At 46.7% G+C, this 17176-nt stretch overlaps 1 protein-coding gene across 4 annotated transcripts in view; it reads left to right on the top strand.

Moving 5' to 3' along the window:
* The window catches only part of DOP1B (DOP1 leucine zipper like protein B), a 38118-nt gene extending 24885 nt beyond the window's left edge, over positions 1 to 13233 (top strand). For all 4 annotated transcript variants that reach the window (XM_069008996.1, XM_069008850.1, XM_069008920.1 and 1 more), the window contains 19 exons: positions 406 to 2002; positions 2418 to 2529; positions 2879 to 3067; positions 3245 to 3370; positions 3902 to 4036; positions 4441 to 4496; positions 4823 to 4927; positions 5009 to 5075; positions 6143 to 6284; positions 6492 to 6574; positions 6768 to 6877; positions 7560 to 7706; positions 8005 to 8066; positions 8715 to 8843; positions 9792 to 9928; positions 10358 to 10413; positions 10813 to 10962; positions 11387 to 11516; positions 11809 to 13233. In XM_069008996.1, the coding sequence (XP_068865097.1) occupies positions 406 to 2002; positions 2418 to 2529; positions 2879 to 3067; positions 3245 to 3370; positions 3902 to 4036; positions 4441 to 4496; positions 4823 to 4927; positions 5009 to 5075; positions 6143 to 6284; positions 6492 to 6574; positions 6768 to 6877; positions 7560 to 7706; positions 8005 to 8066; positions 8715 to 8843; positions 9792 to 9928; positions 10358 to 10413; positions 10813 to 10962; positions 11387 to 11516; positions 11809 to 12066 (3791 nt within the window). In that variant the 3' untranslated portion in view covers positions 12067 to 13233. The remainder of the gene's footprint in view (positions 1 to 405; positions 2003 to 2417; positions 2530 to 2878; positions 3068 to 3244; positions 3371 to 3901; positions 4037 to 4440; positions 4497 to 4822; positions 4928 to 5008; positions 5076 to 6142; positions 6285 to 6491; positions 6575 to 6767; positions 6878 to 7559; positions 7707 to 8004; positions 8067 to 8714; positions 8844 to 9791; positions 9929 to 10357; positions 10414 to 10812; positions 10963 to 11386; positions 11517 to 11808) is intronic.
* Positions 13234 to 17176: the final 3943 nt, after the last annotated feature.

Genomic DNA, 17176 nt, shown 5'->3' on the forward strand with positions numbered 1-17176 from the left:
ATCCCTCTGTTGCCATCCTTCTCATTTCCCTCCTGATCTCCACAAACACTGAATATTCAGGAAGCATAAAAAAACCAATTGTCACTCCTAGGGAGTCTCAGCCTAAAAGTGTTTCATGTTTTGATCCTGCTCTCTTTGCAGTAGGTTAGAACTGCTCTCTAACCACTTTTTAAGAGAAACAGTTCTTGCCTTAAGAATAATTCTTGCCCATTTTTTTAGCCCCACTCATTACAATTAATATGGGACTGGAGCAGAGTAGCTTTACAAGCCTTTTTTAAAATGATTTATTGAATATAAAGCACATTGTGTCAACTAAATGACCCTTAAAGGTCCCTTCCAAGCCAGACTATGATATGATTTTATGTGTGAAATAGAAAATTAAGTGAAAAAAATTATTTTTTTCAGACTATGTTCGTGATTGGCTTTGCAAAAAAAAGGCTCCTTTGAAAGAGTCTGGCATCTCTGAGAGCAATTCCGAGGAAAACCTTCCCTTGAGCCAGTTCACTGCTGTGGATAGAGAAGCAATTTGGGCTGAAGTGGAAAATGATCCAGAGAAGGCAGAGCTGAAAGCTGAGCAGCCTGAAAACGATGGATCTTACCAGGGCACAGAGGCTGATCCAGACACCAGCGAGCACACGGAATCTGCCGACACCAGCACAGGCCATGACAGTGACAACACCTCCTCCTTCTCCCCTTCCCTGGAGCTGCAGGAGCTGAGCAACGAGGACAACGAGGCCACGGCCGATGGCAGAGAGGCCCCAACCCACGGGAATTCCCTCAATGCCTCCCTGTCCGAGAGCTCCAAATCCAGCACGGGGCCCAACCTCGTGAGGGCCGACTCCGAGAGGACTCAGGCCTCGGAGTCTCTGTCCAGTGACGAAGAGGTGGACTTGGAGCTGCAGGAAATCACCCAGTGCAGGCTGCTGAAGCAGCAGAAGGAGAAGCAGGAGATGGCAGAGGCCCTGTTCAAGCACATGCTGCTGTATTTGCAGCCCTACGACTCCCGGCGGGTGCTCTACGCCTTCTCTGTGCTGGAGGCGGTGCTCAAAACCAACCCCAAGGAATTCATCGAGGCCGTGGCCACCACCAGCATGGACACCAGCTCCACAGCACACCTGAACCTCATCTACAACCTCTTGGCTCGCCACCAGGAAGCTCTTGTAGGGCAGAGCTTTTATGGGAAGCTGCAGCCTCAGTCGCCCACCATGTGTCCCCATTCCCTGCTGATCGAGCTGCTCACCTACCTGTGCCTGAGCTTCCTGCGCTCCTACTACCCCTGCTGCCTGAAGGTCACCCACAGGGACGTCCTGGGCAACAGGGATGTGCAGGTGAAAAGCGTGGAGGTGCTCATCAGGATGATGGCCCAGCTGGCCACCACGGCCAAGGCGGCCGAGACCAAGAACGTGGAGTTCATCCACAATTTGCTGGGAAGGTGCAAAGTGCAGGAGTTCGTTCTGCTCTCGCTGTCGGCGTCCATGTACGTCAGTCACAAACGCTACGAGCTGCTCGTGGCTGATGGCGCCCACCACGGGGCCCAGGAGGAGCTCTTTGAGGAGAGCCTGATCAATTTTGGCCATGATCAGATCTGGAGTGAGCACCCGCTGCAGATTGAGCTGCTGAAGCTCCTGCAGGTGTTGATTGTCTTGGAGCACCACCTGGGCCAGAGCCCTGAGGAGCAGGAGAACCAGTCTGACCTCTCCAAGGAGTGGCGGCAGGCTGTGAACTTCCAGCAGGCCATTGGAGCCATGCAGTACGTGTATCCCCATCCCATCACTTCCCAGGGGTTGTTTGTCTCTGCTGTGGTTAGGGGTCTCCAACCTGAGTATGGCCATGGGATGCATCCCACGTGGGTAGGATTAGTCACCAGTTCCCTGCCCTATTTTGGGAAGTCCTTAGGCTGGACCGTGGCCCCGTTTGTGGTGCAGATCTGTAAGAACCTGGACGAGCTTGTCAAGCAGTATGAAAATGAAGCTGTGAAGACTTCTGCCAAAACATCTGCCAGGTAAGAGCCTGATTTGTTATCCTGAAAATTCCCCTCACCGCAGAGCAGTGAGTGTGTCCCTGGGTCAGCTCCATGGCTCCCAGGGTTTGATCCTTAATTCCTGCTGCACCTGTCCCTAGAGTGAGCTGGAAGCAGGATTGTTGCAGCAGCTGGAGGAGGAGAGGAAAGAGGAGCAGCAGCTGTGGTACTTCTGTCCCCCTCTGCCTTCCATCCAAGTATAAAAGTTCCCAGTTTTATGGATCCTTTTGTTTTGACATTCCTGACCTGATATTCCTGACCTGACATTCCTGACCTGATATTCCTGATATTAATTCCAGTTTTAGCTAGGGAATAGAAACAGGAATGGAATTTTTAATCAAGGAAATACCTCTCGACTTATTAACCTGTTTGGTTTTTTTTTTCCCCCCCTCCAAAGCTTAACTTCTAAAAGAGAAAACGTGACTCCTGATTATCCCCTCACCCTTCTGGAAGGGCTGACAACCATTGGGCACTTCTGTCTTCTGGATCATCCCAATCCAACAAGAAAGGTACGTGGGAATCCCCTGACAGCAGAGGCACTTCCCTTTTCCTTCCAGGTGAATAGAAGCAGTGAATTGTACAAGAAAATAACCTCAGAGAGGCCTCATAGCCCACCCAAAGAACTGAACTGAGTCCAAGTGGAAGGACTGAGCTTCATTTTCTGCATTTGAAGCCTGCAAAGTGAATTTTAAATCATTGTCCATGACGATCGTGGTGATGCAAATATCAGTCCTCTGTCATCAGCAAACTCTTTTCTTTTCTCTTGAGTTGATGTTTTGATGTGTCCCCTACAATTTTTAGGCTCTTGTGCATAATAAATTATTTTCATATTGATATTTTTGGGGTTTTTTTTCCCAGTCATCCTGTTCAGCTGAACCTGCCAACCTGAGGAATGCCAGGAATGCCATCCTGGAAGAGCTGCCTCGCATTATGAACACCATGGCCCTCCTCTGGAGTGTCATAAAGAGAGAAGACTCCCAAAAAAGACCAACTGACTTCTTTGGGACAACTAAAGGCTCCTCTTCAGTCTACTTTAAAGCAACCAAAGTAGGAGCTCTTTTAAAATGCTGATATTTTTTATCTCTGCATCCTTCCCAGTGCATTTTACCCAGAGTTCTTTTGTTGTTGTTTATTTTCTGTATATCCTGGGAAAAGAAATGATGTTTTATAAGATAGGAGGTGGCCTTTGCCTTACATTGATAGTTATTTTTCTCACCTTTACAGACACTAAGAACAAAAATATTGGATTTCCTGAATCCCTTGACAGCACAACTTGGAATCCAGCTGATGGCAGCAATTGCAGCAGTGTGGAACAGCAAGAAACCTCACAGGAGTCACAGTAAAACCAAGGTGAAACTAAAGAAAGGCACCCTTCCATTTCCTAGATAAAGGCAAATGTTACATTTACAGGGTCAGTTCTCAGCTCTGTAGATTCTTTGGGGGTTTTCATATATGACTGAAAAATCTGAGATGCTCTTATTTAGAAAAAGCATCAGGACTACAATTAAACCTCAATAACCAATCAAATGAAACCCACACCGTGGCACTCTAAATCTGAGAGCAAAAGCCATTTTGTTCTTCAATACTGGACTGCAATTGGACAATTATATTTTAAAGACCATGAATCAATCTGCAGAGAAAGTGAGAGCTGTCTTCTCTGGAAGTCATTATTTATTCTGGGCAGAACCTTTTTCTTTCCTGCTTTTACTGGAGCAGAATCCAGATGTTTCCATAAGGTGTTGGGAGAAGATCTTTATATGGCAAGGGCTGTGTGTTTGATTTCACCTCTGTAATTTACATTTCATTTTGATATTTGGGTAATCACACAAAAAGCTGGTTTGGTCTGAGGGATGTGTCTTTTGTTTTGTTCTCTTTTGTCAGATTCTCCCAGTGGCCAGTGCATCTCAGCTTGTCCTTGTGGATTTAATTTGTGCCCTGAATACACTGAAAACTGACACCATATTATATCTGGTCAAAGAGGTGGTCAAGAAACCAGCACAAATCAAGGGGGAAGAGGTAACCAGGAAGATAATTCCATTTTCTTAATATATTCCACCCTGGATCTGTTCCAATGGGTCTTTAAAGCATTGTTGGAAAGGTTTTCTTTTCAATGTGGGGATTCTCTTTTGCTCCTGAATAAGTTTTGTTATCCACAATGTGGTTTGATCCACAATAAGTAGGTTCTTTGGAATATATCAGGAGATGGTGATGGGACAGGGGGAATGGTTTTAAATGATCAGAGAGCAGGGTTAGATGGGATATTGGGAATAAATCCTTCCCTGGGAGGGTGGGCAGGCCCTGGCACAGGGTGCCCAGAGCAGCTGGGGCTGCCCCTGGATCCCTGGCAGTGCCCAAGGTCAGGTTGGATCTTCTTTTTCCTTCTGATGGCAAATAAGTGTGGGTTTGCTTTTCTTTTCCAGAAATCTTCTCTGGTGGATATCCCAATGCTGCAGTTCAGTTATGCTTTCATTCAGAGGTAATTCAGTCCTGCTAAAAGAGAATTTTCTGTTTGACTCCAGTGAGGGAACAGCCAATATTGCCATTGCTGCTTTCCTTTGATCTTCACATCCCAGAACACTTCTCTGCAGGAAATGTGCTGTCACTTGGTTGGTGACACACAGACACAGAGTGCCAGGGCTGTGACACTGGAAGGGGAAGTGGCACTGACAGTCAGCAAGGACAGGATCCCAAGGACTGATCCTGAAGCTTTTAGGCTGCCAAGTTACCCCTGTGTGTTGTTTTTTGTTCTTTCCCTAACTCCACCTTCACTCAGGTGTGGTTTGGTTTTATTTTTTTTTGCAGACTCCCTGTCCCAGCCCTGCAGGAGAACTTCCAGCCCTTACTAGGGCTCCTCAGAGAGTCTGTGCAGTTGAACTTGGCTCCTCCTGGACACTTCCTTCTCCTCAGGTACTGCATGAGAGAGGAGAAGCCTTACAGAGGTTTTACACTGTGCAATTCCTAACTCAGAGTGCTCTGCTCTCCCCACAGCACCCTGAATGACTTTGTGACAAGGACACCCACCCTGGAAAACAAAAAGGACCAGAAAGATTTGCAGGTACAGTGGGTTCATGTTTACCTTTGAGTTCCTAAACCTGGCACTGTTCAGGTGAGGAAAAGTGGGGGTGACCTGATCTGTCCTTTGTACCTGCATTCCTGTGCTCCTGGGAATGCCTGAACGTGCATCCACACATTCTGGCTGAGGCCTGGTGAACAGGGGAGACTCCAACATGAGAGACAAACAGAATTTTGCCCCAAATACCTGAAGTCTTTTCCAAGCTGTTTTCACTGTGCAATATTATGATCTTTCTCAGAACTGAGCTCATAACACAAGTGGGATGTCATGAGTTCATGTCCTGTGGGTGAATATTGAAGTCTCCAAGCTGTCTAGGAAAATTAGTGGTCTAATTATCCTTGGAGCAATGGGAATGACTGAGCTCAGCTGTTGTGTAAAGAAAGGGTGGAGCAGAGCAGGGTTCTCCTCCTGTACTGCCTGATTTCACCAGGACAGTGTGAACACTGCTTACCTGGCTGGTTTTGGCTGTGAGGAGCTGTTGTGGTTACAGGACTTTCATGTGCCAACAGAGAAATTCGATCTCCCCTTCTGCTTCAGAGTCCTGCCAGCAAAATGGCAGCAATGACAGAAGATGGTGTCATTTTACAGCCTCTGCTTTGCTTTGGCTGGATGGTGGGGATACAGATATGCAGAACTTCTAGCAAGAACTTCTCTTGCTTCTTTCCAGTCCCCTGGGATACTTTTATCTCTCATGGAAGATATTACAGAGTTCTATAAGCTCTGAACACCTGCGACCTTGCAGAGCTTTGTTTATGGTACAGTAGGAAAATATTTTGACAATGGATGTTTTAGGATTTTAGCCAATCACCCCAAGGAGTGGCTGATCCTTTGTCCAATTAGACTATGAAGAAAAAAAGTCTATAAAAGAGTTGTAAAATAATTAAATAAATGAATCTTGCTGCACAATTCTGCCTGTTGGATCTCTCTTCTCCTCCCTACCACTGTGGGATGCCGTGATAGGATGGGATTTGGTTTCATTGCAGCTCCTCACTTCCCTGGGAATTAAACACACCAAGTGTTCATCTGATGCCACTTTGGTTATGTTACAGGAGGTGACCCAAAAGATCCTGGAGGCTGTGGGGACCATTGCTGGTTCTTCCCTGGAACAGACCAGCTGGCTGAGCAGGAACTTGGAAGTGAAAGCTCAGCCTCAGATTTTACCAGATGAATTCAACGTGGAGGATGTGAATGGTAACGTGGCTTTCCCTGACTCCTGCTCCCTCTCCTCTGCTGGAGGCACTGAAGAGCACGAGGGGTTTGATGATGTGGGGTTTGCATGAGTTTACATTTCAGTGTAACACCAATGTGCAAATAAATGTTCTGTTTGGGCAGCAAATTAGGAAACAGCAACATTTAGACCTCTCTGAGGAGAAAACTCTATTATTTTGCCTCTTTTAGATACAACAGTGGCACCTTCTTCCATGGTTTCTGCCTCTGCTCCTTCAATCTACAGTGTCCAAGCCCTTTCTCTCCTTGCAGAGGTGAGACCCTCTCATCTGGGGGGTTTTTGGGGTTATTAAGGTGAGGAAGATTTTCCTAGTAGATAAAATGGGAGTGTAAATCTTTTAGGGACCATTCCATTGCCCAAACTTGCAGCCTGAAACATGGCAGGCTTTCCCCTTTGGCCAGAAGTGCCAGCTGTGGGTTTGAAGAGTTTTCCTTTGCCTTTTGCAGGTGCTGGCCTCTCTGCTGGACATGGTTTACCGCAGTGATGAGAAGGAGAAGGCCGTGCCCCTCATCTCCCGCTTGCTCTATTACGTGTTCCCCTATCTGCGTAACCACAGGTGAGCCTCTCTCTGCTCCTGGGGTTTTCCCTGTCTGATCTTTTTGACACTGGTTTTTCCCTTGTTTCTCCATTCCCTGTTTCCATTCTAACAAGATTTGAGCTGTGTTTCCCTAGGAGCTGAACCTGTTGTTGTTGGAGCTCTGTGCCAGCAGTTTCTGCTCAGCTGTGGGGGTTCCCCACCTGGGGTTCTGGGCTTCCCTCAAAGCTCCCTTTCTGTTCCTGTCAGGGAATGGGGATGGAGCAGCAGAGCATGGGCAGATCCCAGGATCCACCAGGAAGCAGGGAGAGAATCATCTCTCCCTATCCCCTTCCTAGTTTTTCACCAAAAGCACAGGTGTGGGAGAGATGGATGATATCCAGTGGAGACACAGGGCATGGAATCCAGACTGGTTTGGGTTGGAAAGGACCTTAAATCCCATCCAGCCCCACCCCTGCCATGGCAGGGACACCTCCCACTGTGCCAGGCTGCTCCAAGCCCCAATGTCCAGCCTGGCCTTGGGCACTGCCAGGGATCCAGGGGCAGCCCAAGCTGCTCTGGGAATTCCATCCCAGCCCCTTCCCACCCTCACAGGGAACAATTCCTTCCTAAAAATCTCATTCAAGCCAACCCTTCTGTCAGTTGGAATCTATTCCTGAACTTTTGAAAAGTCTATATTGATCATTTTTGTTCTCTTCCCCAGTGCCTACAACATTCCCAGTTTCCGTGCTGGTGCTCAGCTGCTCAGCTCCCTGAGTGGATACGCCTACACCAAGAGAGCCTGGAAGAAAGAAGTGCTGGAATTGTACATGGATCCATCTTTTTTCCAGATGGACACTTCATGCACTCAGTAAGACGTGGGGTTGTACCACTCCAAGCTTGGATTCTGAATTTGCAAGGAAAGGATTTAAAGGAGAAGACTAAAATTGGGAAGAAAATTCCATTTAGTGCTTTCTTATGGAATGGAATAATGTTAAAAATGGGTCTCGCCACTAATTCTGCTCCATTCATTCTTTGTTAACCCAGATAAGAGTCTGCACAGTTGGGAAACTGTTTCCTTGTATAAAAAGTTTGATCCAAATCATTTCTGAGGTGAACCCACACCACAGTTTTTCCTGGATATCTAATTCCTTCTTTCTCTCCTGCAGCTGGAGATCCATCATTGATCATCTCCTCACACATGAGAAAACGATGTTCAAGGATTTGATGAGTAAGTATCAGCTGCTGATGATTTATTTCTACCTCAATTTGTAATCTTTTTGCATTTGAGCCACTTGGGTGCATTTTTAATACCTTATTTTTTTAATACATAATTTTTTATGTATCCATAAAGTGCTGACTGTGCATAATTGACCATTTTGTTAACTTCATTCCCAGCTAAAGCTGAGTTCAGTCCGGATTTTGGTCATGTCTAAAACACACCAGAGGAGGCTTTGCTGTGCTCCCACATTCACATTTTGCCCTAATTTTGAGTTATCTGAGTGTGACCTTTTCCAGGAGGAGACTTTGGTAAACACTGCACAAACTCTGCAGGTGTCTGCCATGAGCTGCGGGAAGGTGGAGCAGCAGTGCAGCAAACCCTGGATTAATGGGCTTTGACCTCTAATTCAGGCTTGAGGAGAGTGTGGAAGAACAAATCCTGAGGGAAAGGGTGGGATAGGACCCCTTAAATTGGCCTCAAGCAGCTTCAGTCTCTTTTTAAGCCTTTCTAAAGGAATAATGGAGGGGTTACAACACAAATTCATGGTCAGTGACCGAGAGAGTTTTCCTCTGTAGAAGATTTCAGGACACAGGGATTACTTTCAGCCCCAAAGCCGAGCAGTTTTTCTGGGGTAGCTAACTCTGCTCTGTGTTGCAGACATGCAGAGCAGTGCCCTGAAGCTGTACCCCAGCTTTGAGCAGAAGGCAATGCTGCTGAAGAGACAGGCGTTCGCTGTCTTCAGCGGGGAGATCGACCAGTACCACCTGTACCTGCCCCTAATCCAAGGTGAGCCTTCATCCCTGCCTTTCCCTTCAGCTGCAACACAGATCCCTTGGTCCAGAGCAGCAGGGGCTGCCCCTGGATCCCTGGCAGTGCCCAAGGCCAGGCTGGACATTGGGGCTTGGAGCAGCCTGGCACAGTGGGAGGTGTCCCTGCCCATGGAACTGGCTGATCTTTCATGTCCCTCCCAACCCAAACCACTCCATGATATGGATTCTGCAAGAAAGCAAAGTCACCTCTTTGCCAGCACAGGCTTCTGGTTTTTTAAATTTTGAACAAAATTTATGAATCTCTGAATTCCAACAGATAAATGTTCTCAGCAAGGAGAGACAGGAATCTTGGTTTCAAGGCCTTTGAAATGTTTGGAAATACAACTGGGAACGTGATTATTTCATGGCAATGTTCCAGCCACTCTTGAGCTGTTGTTCTCCTTAAATGTCACTTTGACCAAGTTTTGTGCACTATAAACCCTTTCAGGCTGTGTCTGAATTTCAATTTAGTTATCCAATGCAAGGAACTCAGCCCAAAACTGATGATAAAGTAAAGAATTCTGTTTTGCCACCTTCTGTAAGGTGGAGAGGGACCTTTCACAAGGGATGGAATGACAGGACAAGGGGAATGGCCTTAAGCTGAAAGAAACTGGGATAGATGGGAGATTGGGCAGGAATTGTTCCCTGGGAGGGTGGGCAGGCCCTGGCACAGGGTGCCCAGAGCAGCTGGGGCTGCCCCTGGATCCCTGGCAGTGCCCAAGGCCAGGCTGGACATTGGGGCTTGGAGCAGCCTGGCACAGTGGGAGGTGTCCCTGCCATGGCAGGGGTGGGCACTGGATGGGCTTTGAGGTCCTTTCCAACCCAAACCATTCCATGGTTCTACACTTCAATTCCCAAAACACCACAAATTCAGGAAAATGTTACTTTTATTTCATTTTTTCCCCTTTTTTTATGCTTCCTCCAGAGCGCCTGACTGAGAACCTCCGTGTGGGCCAGACTTCTCTGGTGGCTGCCCAGATGTTTCTGTTCTTCAGAGTTCTTTTGTTGAGGATTTCCCCTCAGCATCTCACCTCGTTGTGGCCAATCATGGTAACAGAATTGGTAAGGAAGTTGTTTTGAAAAAAATATAGAAAATATTTTCAAATAAAAAATAAAAAAATATTTTAAATATATTAAAATTATTACCTTTTAATTTTCTATAGAAAGTTTTAAAATATATTTAATATTTATATTAAATACTAAAATCTATTTGAAAAAATCAGCCTGTGGGTTTTCCCAGTTTACCTTTTTCTTCTTCCCTGTTTGGAAATGCTTTCACAGTTTTAAATTAGTCTGATAATTTGGGGGATGAAGTGAAATTGTCATTAGGAAATTCCTTTTGGATCAAATTTGTTTCTGTTAATGGAATCTCTTGCCTGATTCATGAGTTTGTTACAAGTCATAAAGGTTTCTTTTCAATGTAAAGCATCACTTTTAGTTGGGATTGAGTTGTATGAATATTTCAGCATCTCCAAAATTGCTTCTTTAAAGATCCAGGCATTTCTACAGCTGGAAGAAGATTTGACTGAGGAAGAGGAACCATCAAAGTAAGAATTGCCATTTGAGAGATTTCTTTAAAATTAATTAATTTAATTAATGCTCTGGGATAGGGAGGAGTCAACAGGCTATTTTGCTATTGCACTTTTATATTCTGGTACTGATAAATCATAATTTAGGGATATTTTTAGCAGCTAAAACAGTGATATGCTTAAAAATACAGGTATTAATTATTGGTTGTGCACAAAAATAAAGTTAAATGCTAAGTCAGCAGTTGGATATTTTAACATGCTGCCCTTTTTTGGTACATTTTAGACTATTTTGCTCCCACAGAATAAAAATAATTGTACAAGAGCTCCTTCGTGTAAGTGTGGGCATTTCTCTTGTGCTGACTGAAAAGCCTTGGGTGGATTTGTGTTTTAAGGGGACATTTCTTAATTTAAACACAGGAGCAACAGCAAAATGAGCAAAGCCAAAGGCTCTGGAGATGGCAGTGGGGCTGAGATCCAGCCCAACGAGCTGTGCCTGTACCTGGCAGCCTGCAAATTCCTGGACACAGCACTTTCCTTCCCCTCTGACAGGATGCAGCTCTTCCAAATGTAAGTCCCTCTTCTCCTCTTGTTCCCTTATCCCTTAAAGGAATTCTGTTTTCCTCAAGATTGCATTTTGCCTTTCATCAGTTCCTCCTACAAGTGGTGATGTTGAGATAAATGGAATTTAGGGGATTTGGGAGAATAATTTGGTCTTGGTATAGGAGGATTTCACCATCGTTTTTAGGGCATTCCTTAACTTGGAAAACTGGGAGAAGAGAAAGGTGGAGATTGTTTTACATCTGCCACACACCTGGGGATGTTTTGGAGCTGGCTGTATTTAAATATTGACAAATTAGTAATGTGATAGTTCATTAATAGCAAAAGAGAACATTTCTGACAGATCTTTTTAGAAACAACCAGTGCTGCACTAAACCAGGCATGATCCAAACAAGGTTTTCATCTTCTCAAGGAATCAATCCATTTGTTCCAGGTACAAATGGGCCTTCGTGCCAGAGGTGGACACGGAATCATCTCCTGTCACCTCTCACCTGGTGGAAAACCACCAGGAATGCAGACCCCACATCGTGAGGATCATGGATCTGCTCAAGATGAAATATGGGGTAAAGAAACTTCTCCTTTCTTTTTCTTTAATCCATTAACTTACTTCTACAAACACAAGATTTAAAGTCATTCAAGGGATTTTTAGATATTCCCTGTGAGGAAGGGGAAGAGGCTGCCCAGAGCAGCTGTGGCTGCCCCTGGATCCCTGGAATGTCCAAGGCCAGGCTGGATGGGGCTTGGAGCAGCCTGGGACAGTGGAAGAGCTCATGGATGAGCTTTAAGGTCCCTTCCAACCCAAACCATTCTTTTTCATTTACCTTTAGTAAATCCCAGATTTTTTTTTCCTTGCAGGACCCAAACCACCCAGAGGGAATTCCCAGGAATCCCAGATTCCCCCTGCTGACCCTGCGCTCCGTATCCAGCATCACCCAGCTGCTGCCCTTCTTCCAGACTCTGTGCTGGGCATTCACAGCACGTGGCAGTGACTCCCAAAATTCCCAGCCCTCTGCAGCTGTCTCCATGGATTCTGGTGGCAGCAATGGCATCAGGATCCTGCAGCAGCTGGAAGACGGTGTGGAATGTGACTTCCTGGAAAACATGGAAAGTTGAGCCTCCTGTGGGACCCTCGTGGTGGATCAACAGCAAACACAAGGAAAGCTTGGCTGAAATTCCTGGTTTCCAGCTACATTTTGGGATTTCTCCCTGCTGTTGCAGAGTGCTCTTCAATTATCCAGGAGCTGGTGGTAAAAAGCAGGAATCTCTAGTTCCTGTGGTGGGGAAAAAAGGGCAGTTTGGTGGGAATTTCTCAGAGTTACTGTATTTTCCTTGTTTTCCATGGGAAGGATTAAAGACATTTTGTAAATAAGGGAAGAATATTTTTGACTTGGTGGAAGTAGCAGCTGCCCTGTGACTTCTCCAGGACTGTGAAGTGCTTTTGGAACTGTGCTCTGAAGGAAAATTGAAGGAAAATCCAGTGTTGCATGTCAGTGTACAATCAGTTTGCAGGTGAGTCATTTGCTGAGGTGAAAGCCCCTTAATTTGGCCTAAATTGAGCAAATCCTAAACAAGTCCCCCAAATTCCTCACAGGTGGATTTTCTAAGTCTCAGCATTGTGCAGAGAACTGCAGCTTTGCCATGTCTGTAGTTCCAGCTCTGTGCTAGAACAGCATCTTCAGGCTTAGCAATTCCTTATAAAACAGAAATGTGCAGAAATCACAAACCTATGCAGGGACACTTTGTAATCAGCATTGCTTGAGGGGCTTTAGATTTTAATTAATGGATTGAAATATTAAAATTCTTTTTTTTTAATTAAAAACTTTGGTTCTTTCAGTGACTCAGGTCACTGCAGCTTCTGAAATGCAACTCAATGAAGATAATGCTGTAAAACCAGAAATTGCTGTATTCTGTCAGCTTAACTAAAATGAAAATAATATTCTTTTTTTTTTTCTTTGTAAAAACACTTTTGGTACAAAAGAATGTATTTGGCTGTTCCTGGATGGTGAGAGAGAGGTAGGGGGATCACCCTAGTGCTTTTGCTTAATTAAAAAGCATTAATGAAAAGGGAAATGCGTGGTTTAGTGTCAGTAGGTTGGGAGCCAGGGATTTATTTTTCCCAAACTCCCAGAACAAACATGGGAGACTTCTCTGCAGTGGCTTTTAGGTACAGATGGATGAGGTTCTCATCTTGGGATTATAAACTAAAATAATGAAACATCCTTTACTCTGATAATACTGGAATACTGCACAAATATAAAGCCACAATAGGCTTATGCTAAACTTATTTAAATTCTTTACACTTTTACAGTGGAGGAAAGTGGTGGACTGAGGTGTGATCATGAAGAATGTGAATTATTTGTATTAATATAATTTATTAATGGTCTCTAATGCTGTTGGAATGAGCACAAGTGAAAAGTTACCCTTTGAAACCATTACTTGAGTATTGGAGCAGGCCACTTTTTAAAAAATGTTGGTGTTTATTTCCAACCTATCTTCAGTAATTTTTATGGATAATATGAACACTCAGGAGGATTTGGTAGTTTTACTTTCAGTTTCCTGCTGGTTGCATTCCATACTTTGATATTTCCCTTAAAATGCTGATAAAGGAGAGCAGGGCTGGATGGGAGATTGGGCAGGAATTGTTCCCTGGGAGGGTGGGCAGGCCCTGGCACAGGGTGCCCAGAGCAGCTGGGGCTGCCCCTGGATCCCTGGCAGTGCCCAAGGCCAGGCTGGACATTGGGGCTGGGAGCAGCCTGGCACAGTGGGAGGTGTCCCTGCCCATGGCTGGCACTGGATGGGCTTTGAGGGCCTTTCCAACCCAAACCATTCCAGGATTCCATGATTCTATTATTCTGTGATTTTATCAAATGGCTATTAAAATCTAAGACAACTTTTTGTCATTAAAAGTTCTTTAAAATTTAGTATCCAAACAGATCTTGTATAATTATCAACAGCCTGGAGATAAGGAGGAAAGGTCTCTGAACTAAAAAAAGTCCTGCTTTAGTTCTGGAGGGGCACAGTTCCACAGGCCCAAAGGGGAATATTTTACTCCTTCATTCCATAATTTTATTGCTTTTCCATGTGGGACTAACAGTAGCTGTTTTCCCCTTATGCTCCTGCTGATAAATCCACTGAGGAAGGGCTGTCCTGCTCTAAGCTGGTCCTACCAAAGCAGAACAACTTCACTGTCCATGAATCTGGAAAAGTTTTGCCTGGAGCTCCAGCCCAGGAGAGGAAATGCTTTTGCTTTGCTGTGCTTTTGCTTTTTGGTCTAACCAAGCTCAGCTTTATCTTTCGGATGCTCCAGCTCCGATACAGCAGAGCCACAGTGCACAGAGGGAGACTTTGAAAGATTCCAAAGGATTTCATTTCCCTGAAAGAAAAAATTAGGAGGTGCAAGCAAGGTAAACTGCTGAAGAGCAGCAGGAATTGAAGTGTAGAGCATTAAGTGATGGTTGTGTATCCCATACCATATATGAATGTAATTCTTCTAATAATATTAAATGTTATTTTGCAATACCTTTTCAAATGCAGTTCTTATTTTTCAACCTCCCTTCACTGCTCATTCACCAACTCTTAATTTTTATCTGACTCTGGAAAAGCTCCCAAATTCAATTCCAGAATCATTGGAAATGATCTCCAAGATCATCAGGTCCCAGCTGTGCCCGATGCCCACCTTGTCCCCAGCCCAGAGCACTCCAGCCCTTCCTGGGACACCTCCAGGGATGGGCACTCCAAACCTCCCTGGGCAGCCCCTGCCAAGGCCTGACCTCCCTTTCCAGGAGTTAATTCCTCCTGAAAATCCCATTTTAGGGGATCAGGGCTCTGTATCCCAGCAGCAGAGCTCACTGCTGGCCCCTGCCTTGGGGGAGGCTGTGCTGCTGCCTCCCTTCCCTTCTCATCACACGGCCCTGCTGCTCCACCTCCTGTATCCCTGCTTTTACAGCCCTGGAATTCCCACACTGAGATCCCTGTCCCTGCTTGGGACAAGCTTTCTGTTGTGTCTGGAACATGGAGCACGTGGAGGCAGCTGCTGCTGCAGGGGTCGTGGATCCTGTATGGAGGGAGAGACTTCCCAGGGAATCGGGGGCTGCTGCTGCACAACTCCAGCCTGAACATTTTCACATATCCAAGGGAAATGCCCTGGAAGTGCTGCCTTTCCTCCAGAGGGAAGAAAACTCTTCTGTAGCATGAACTTTAACACCTCAGGCTGGAACAGTGTGGTTTAAATGACTCTGGGAAAGCTGCTTTTCAGATTTCACCCTTCCCCTGTATCCAGGGCCTCCCCTGGAATATGGTGTGAGGGATTGATGTGGGTGTGCCAAACACCGAGAGCTGTGGAGCCATCCAAGGATTGTTGGTAAGGACACATTATGAGAAAGAACAGGATGTGGCTGGGGAAGGGGCCATGAGGAGGTGGGGCAGCAATTTCTGGGACAAACGGCCTTGTTCTGGCTCCTGGAGATCAGCACAGGCACAGGGATGAGGTCAGGGAGTGGGTAAGGACTGTCAGACAAAATTCCCAGATGCTCCTCCAGGGTCACCCTGCTCTGCTCCGCTCCAGGAGACAACCTTGGCTGCTGGGGTCAAAGAAGAGAATCACAGAATCATCAAGGCTGGAAAAGACCGTTAGGCTCTGTCACGGTCCAGTTCTTAAAGTTCTTAAAAATGCCTCTGCCTGAATTAAGGTGCAAACGATAGTGTATGCCAAAGTCAATAGTACGTGATAGTAAATATGAGAGAGGAAAGAAAGAGATAAAAAATAGGTGGGGGGCAGAAAGAGAGTGACAGAGACAAACAAAATATCCCCCTCTGTGGATCCCAACGATGTTCCATTGATCCTCTCCAGCTGGACTTCTGGTGGTGATGGTCCCACAAAAAGCACAGAATCCCATGGGTGAATAGCGCTCAGGGCAGGCGGGAATGCCCGGGTGTGTCCCCTGGTGGGGAGTTTGTCACTTCCAGCAGACTCTGGATCTGTTGCATCCCGTGCAATCCTGCGGTGCAAGGCCTCTGGGGAGCGCTTTGGGGGGTCTTGGATGGATTCTGACACCCCTCAGCTGCCTTTCACGTGGAAGTCCTGTGGATGTGGCCTGTGGGGTTGGGGGTTCCACAGCTGGGCCGGTTTGTGTAAGGGAGGATGGGTGTTCAGTGCCTCCGAGCAGAGGTTACACCCCAAACCTCCCCGCCCTCTCTGTGGAAACCTGGCCTCCGTGGGCTGTGGAAGAATCTCCGCTGTGTGTGGCTCTTTCGTGGATGCATTCCTCTCCCTCAGCCTTGTTTGTTTTTCCCGAGGCTGGGATGATTGAACAATAGCGTATCTAGGCAGCTTAACTTACAGTCCAAAGTCCCACTCAGATATCCCCAGGGAGGCTTCTGTGGTTGTAGCTTCTTTACACAGTTTTTGTTATAATGGGCAAAACTCTTTCATAACAATGTTTAAGGCATGGACCATTTCAATCCCTGACAGGCTCGTCAAGTCCAACCATTACCCCAGCACCACCATCATGTTCACCATTGAACCCCATACACAAGTGCCACATCCACAAGGTTTTTTTAACGTTTCCAGGGATGGTGACTCCACCACATCCCTGGGCATCCTGTTCCAATGCTTTACCACCCTTTCCAGGAAGAAATGTTTCCAAGTATCCAACCCGAGCCTCCCCTGGCCCAGCCTGAGGCCGTTCCCTCTCCTCCTGTCCCTGTTCCCTGGAAGCAGAGCCCGACCCCCCCGGCTGCCCCCTCCTGTCAGGGACTTGTGCAGAGCCACAAGGTCCCCCCTGAGCCTCCTTTGCTCCAGCCTGAGCCCCTTTCCCAGCTCCCTCAGCCGCTCCTGGGGCTCCAGCCCCTTCCCAGCTGCCGGAAGCAGAAGAAATGCGGAAGCAGAAACTGCGCTGGGGAGCCGGACAGGGACACGCCGGGAGTCTGCCCGGAGAGCAGCAACGCTGTGGGAAAGTGCCCCGCTGGGAAAGGCCCTGGGGGTGCTGTGCCAGCGGCTGGACACGAGCCCAGGGGTGCCCAGGTGGGCAGGAGGCCACTGGCTCCTGGGCTGGATGAGGAATTGTGTGTCCAGCAGGAGCAGGGCAGGGATTGTCCCTCTGTGCTGGGCACTGAGAGGCCCCTCGAGGGCTGTGCCCAGTTCTGGCTCCTGCAGGAGAGCCCTGGAGGGGCTGGAGCGTGTCCAGGGCAGGGAAGGGAGCTGGGAAGGGGCTGGAGCCCCAGG

The sequence above is a fragment of the Aphelocoma coerulescens genome, chromosome 1, assembly GCF_041296385.1.
Source record: "Aphelocoma coerulescens isolate FSJ_1873_10779 chromosome 1, UR_Acoe_1.0, whole genome shotgun sequence".
NCBI lineage: Eukaryota > Metazoa > Chordata > Aves > Passeriformes > Corvidae > Aphelocoma > Aphelocoma coerulescens.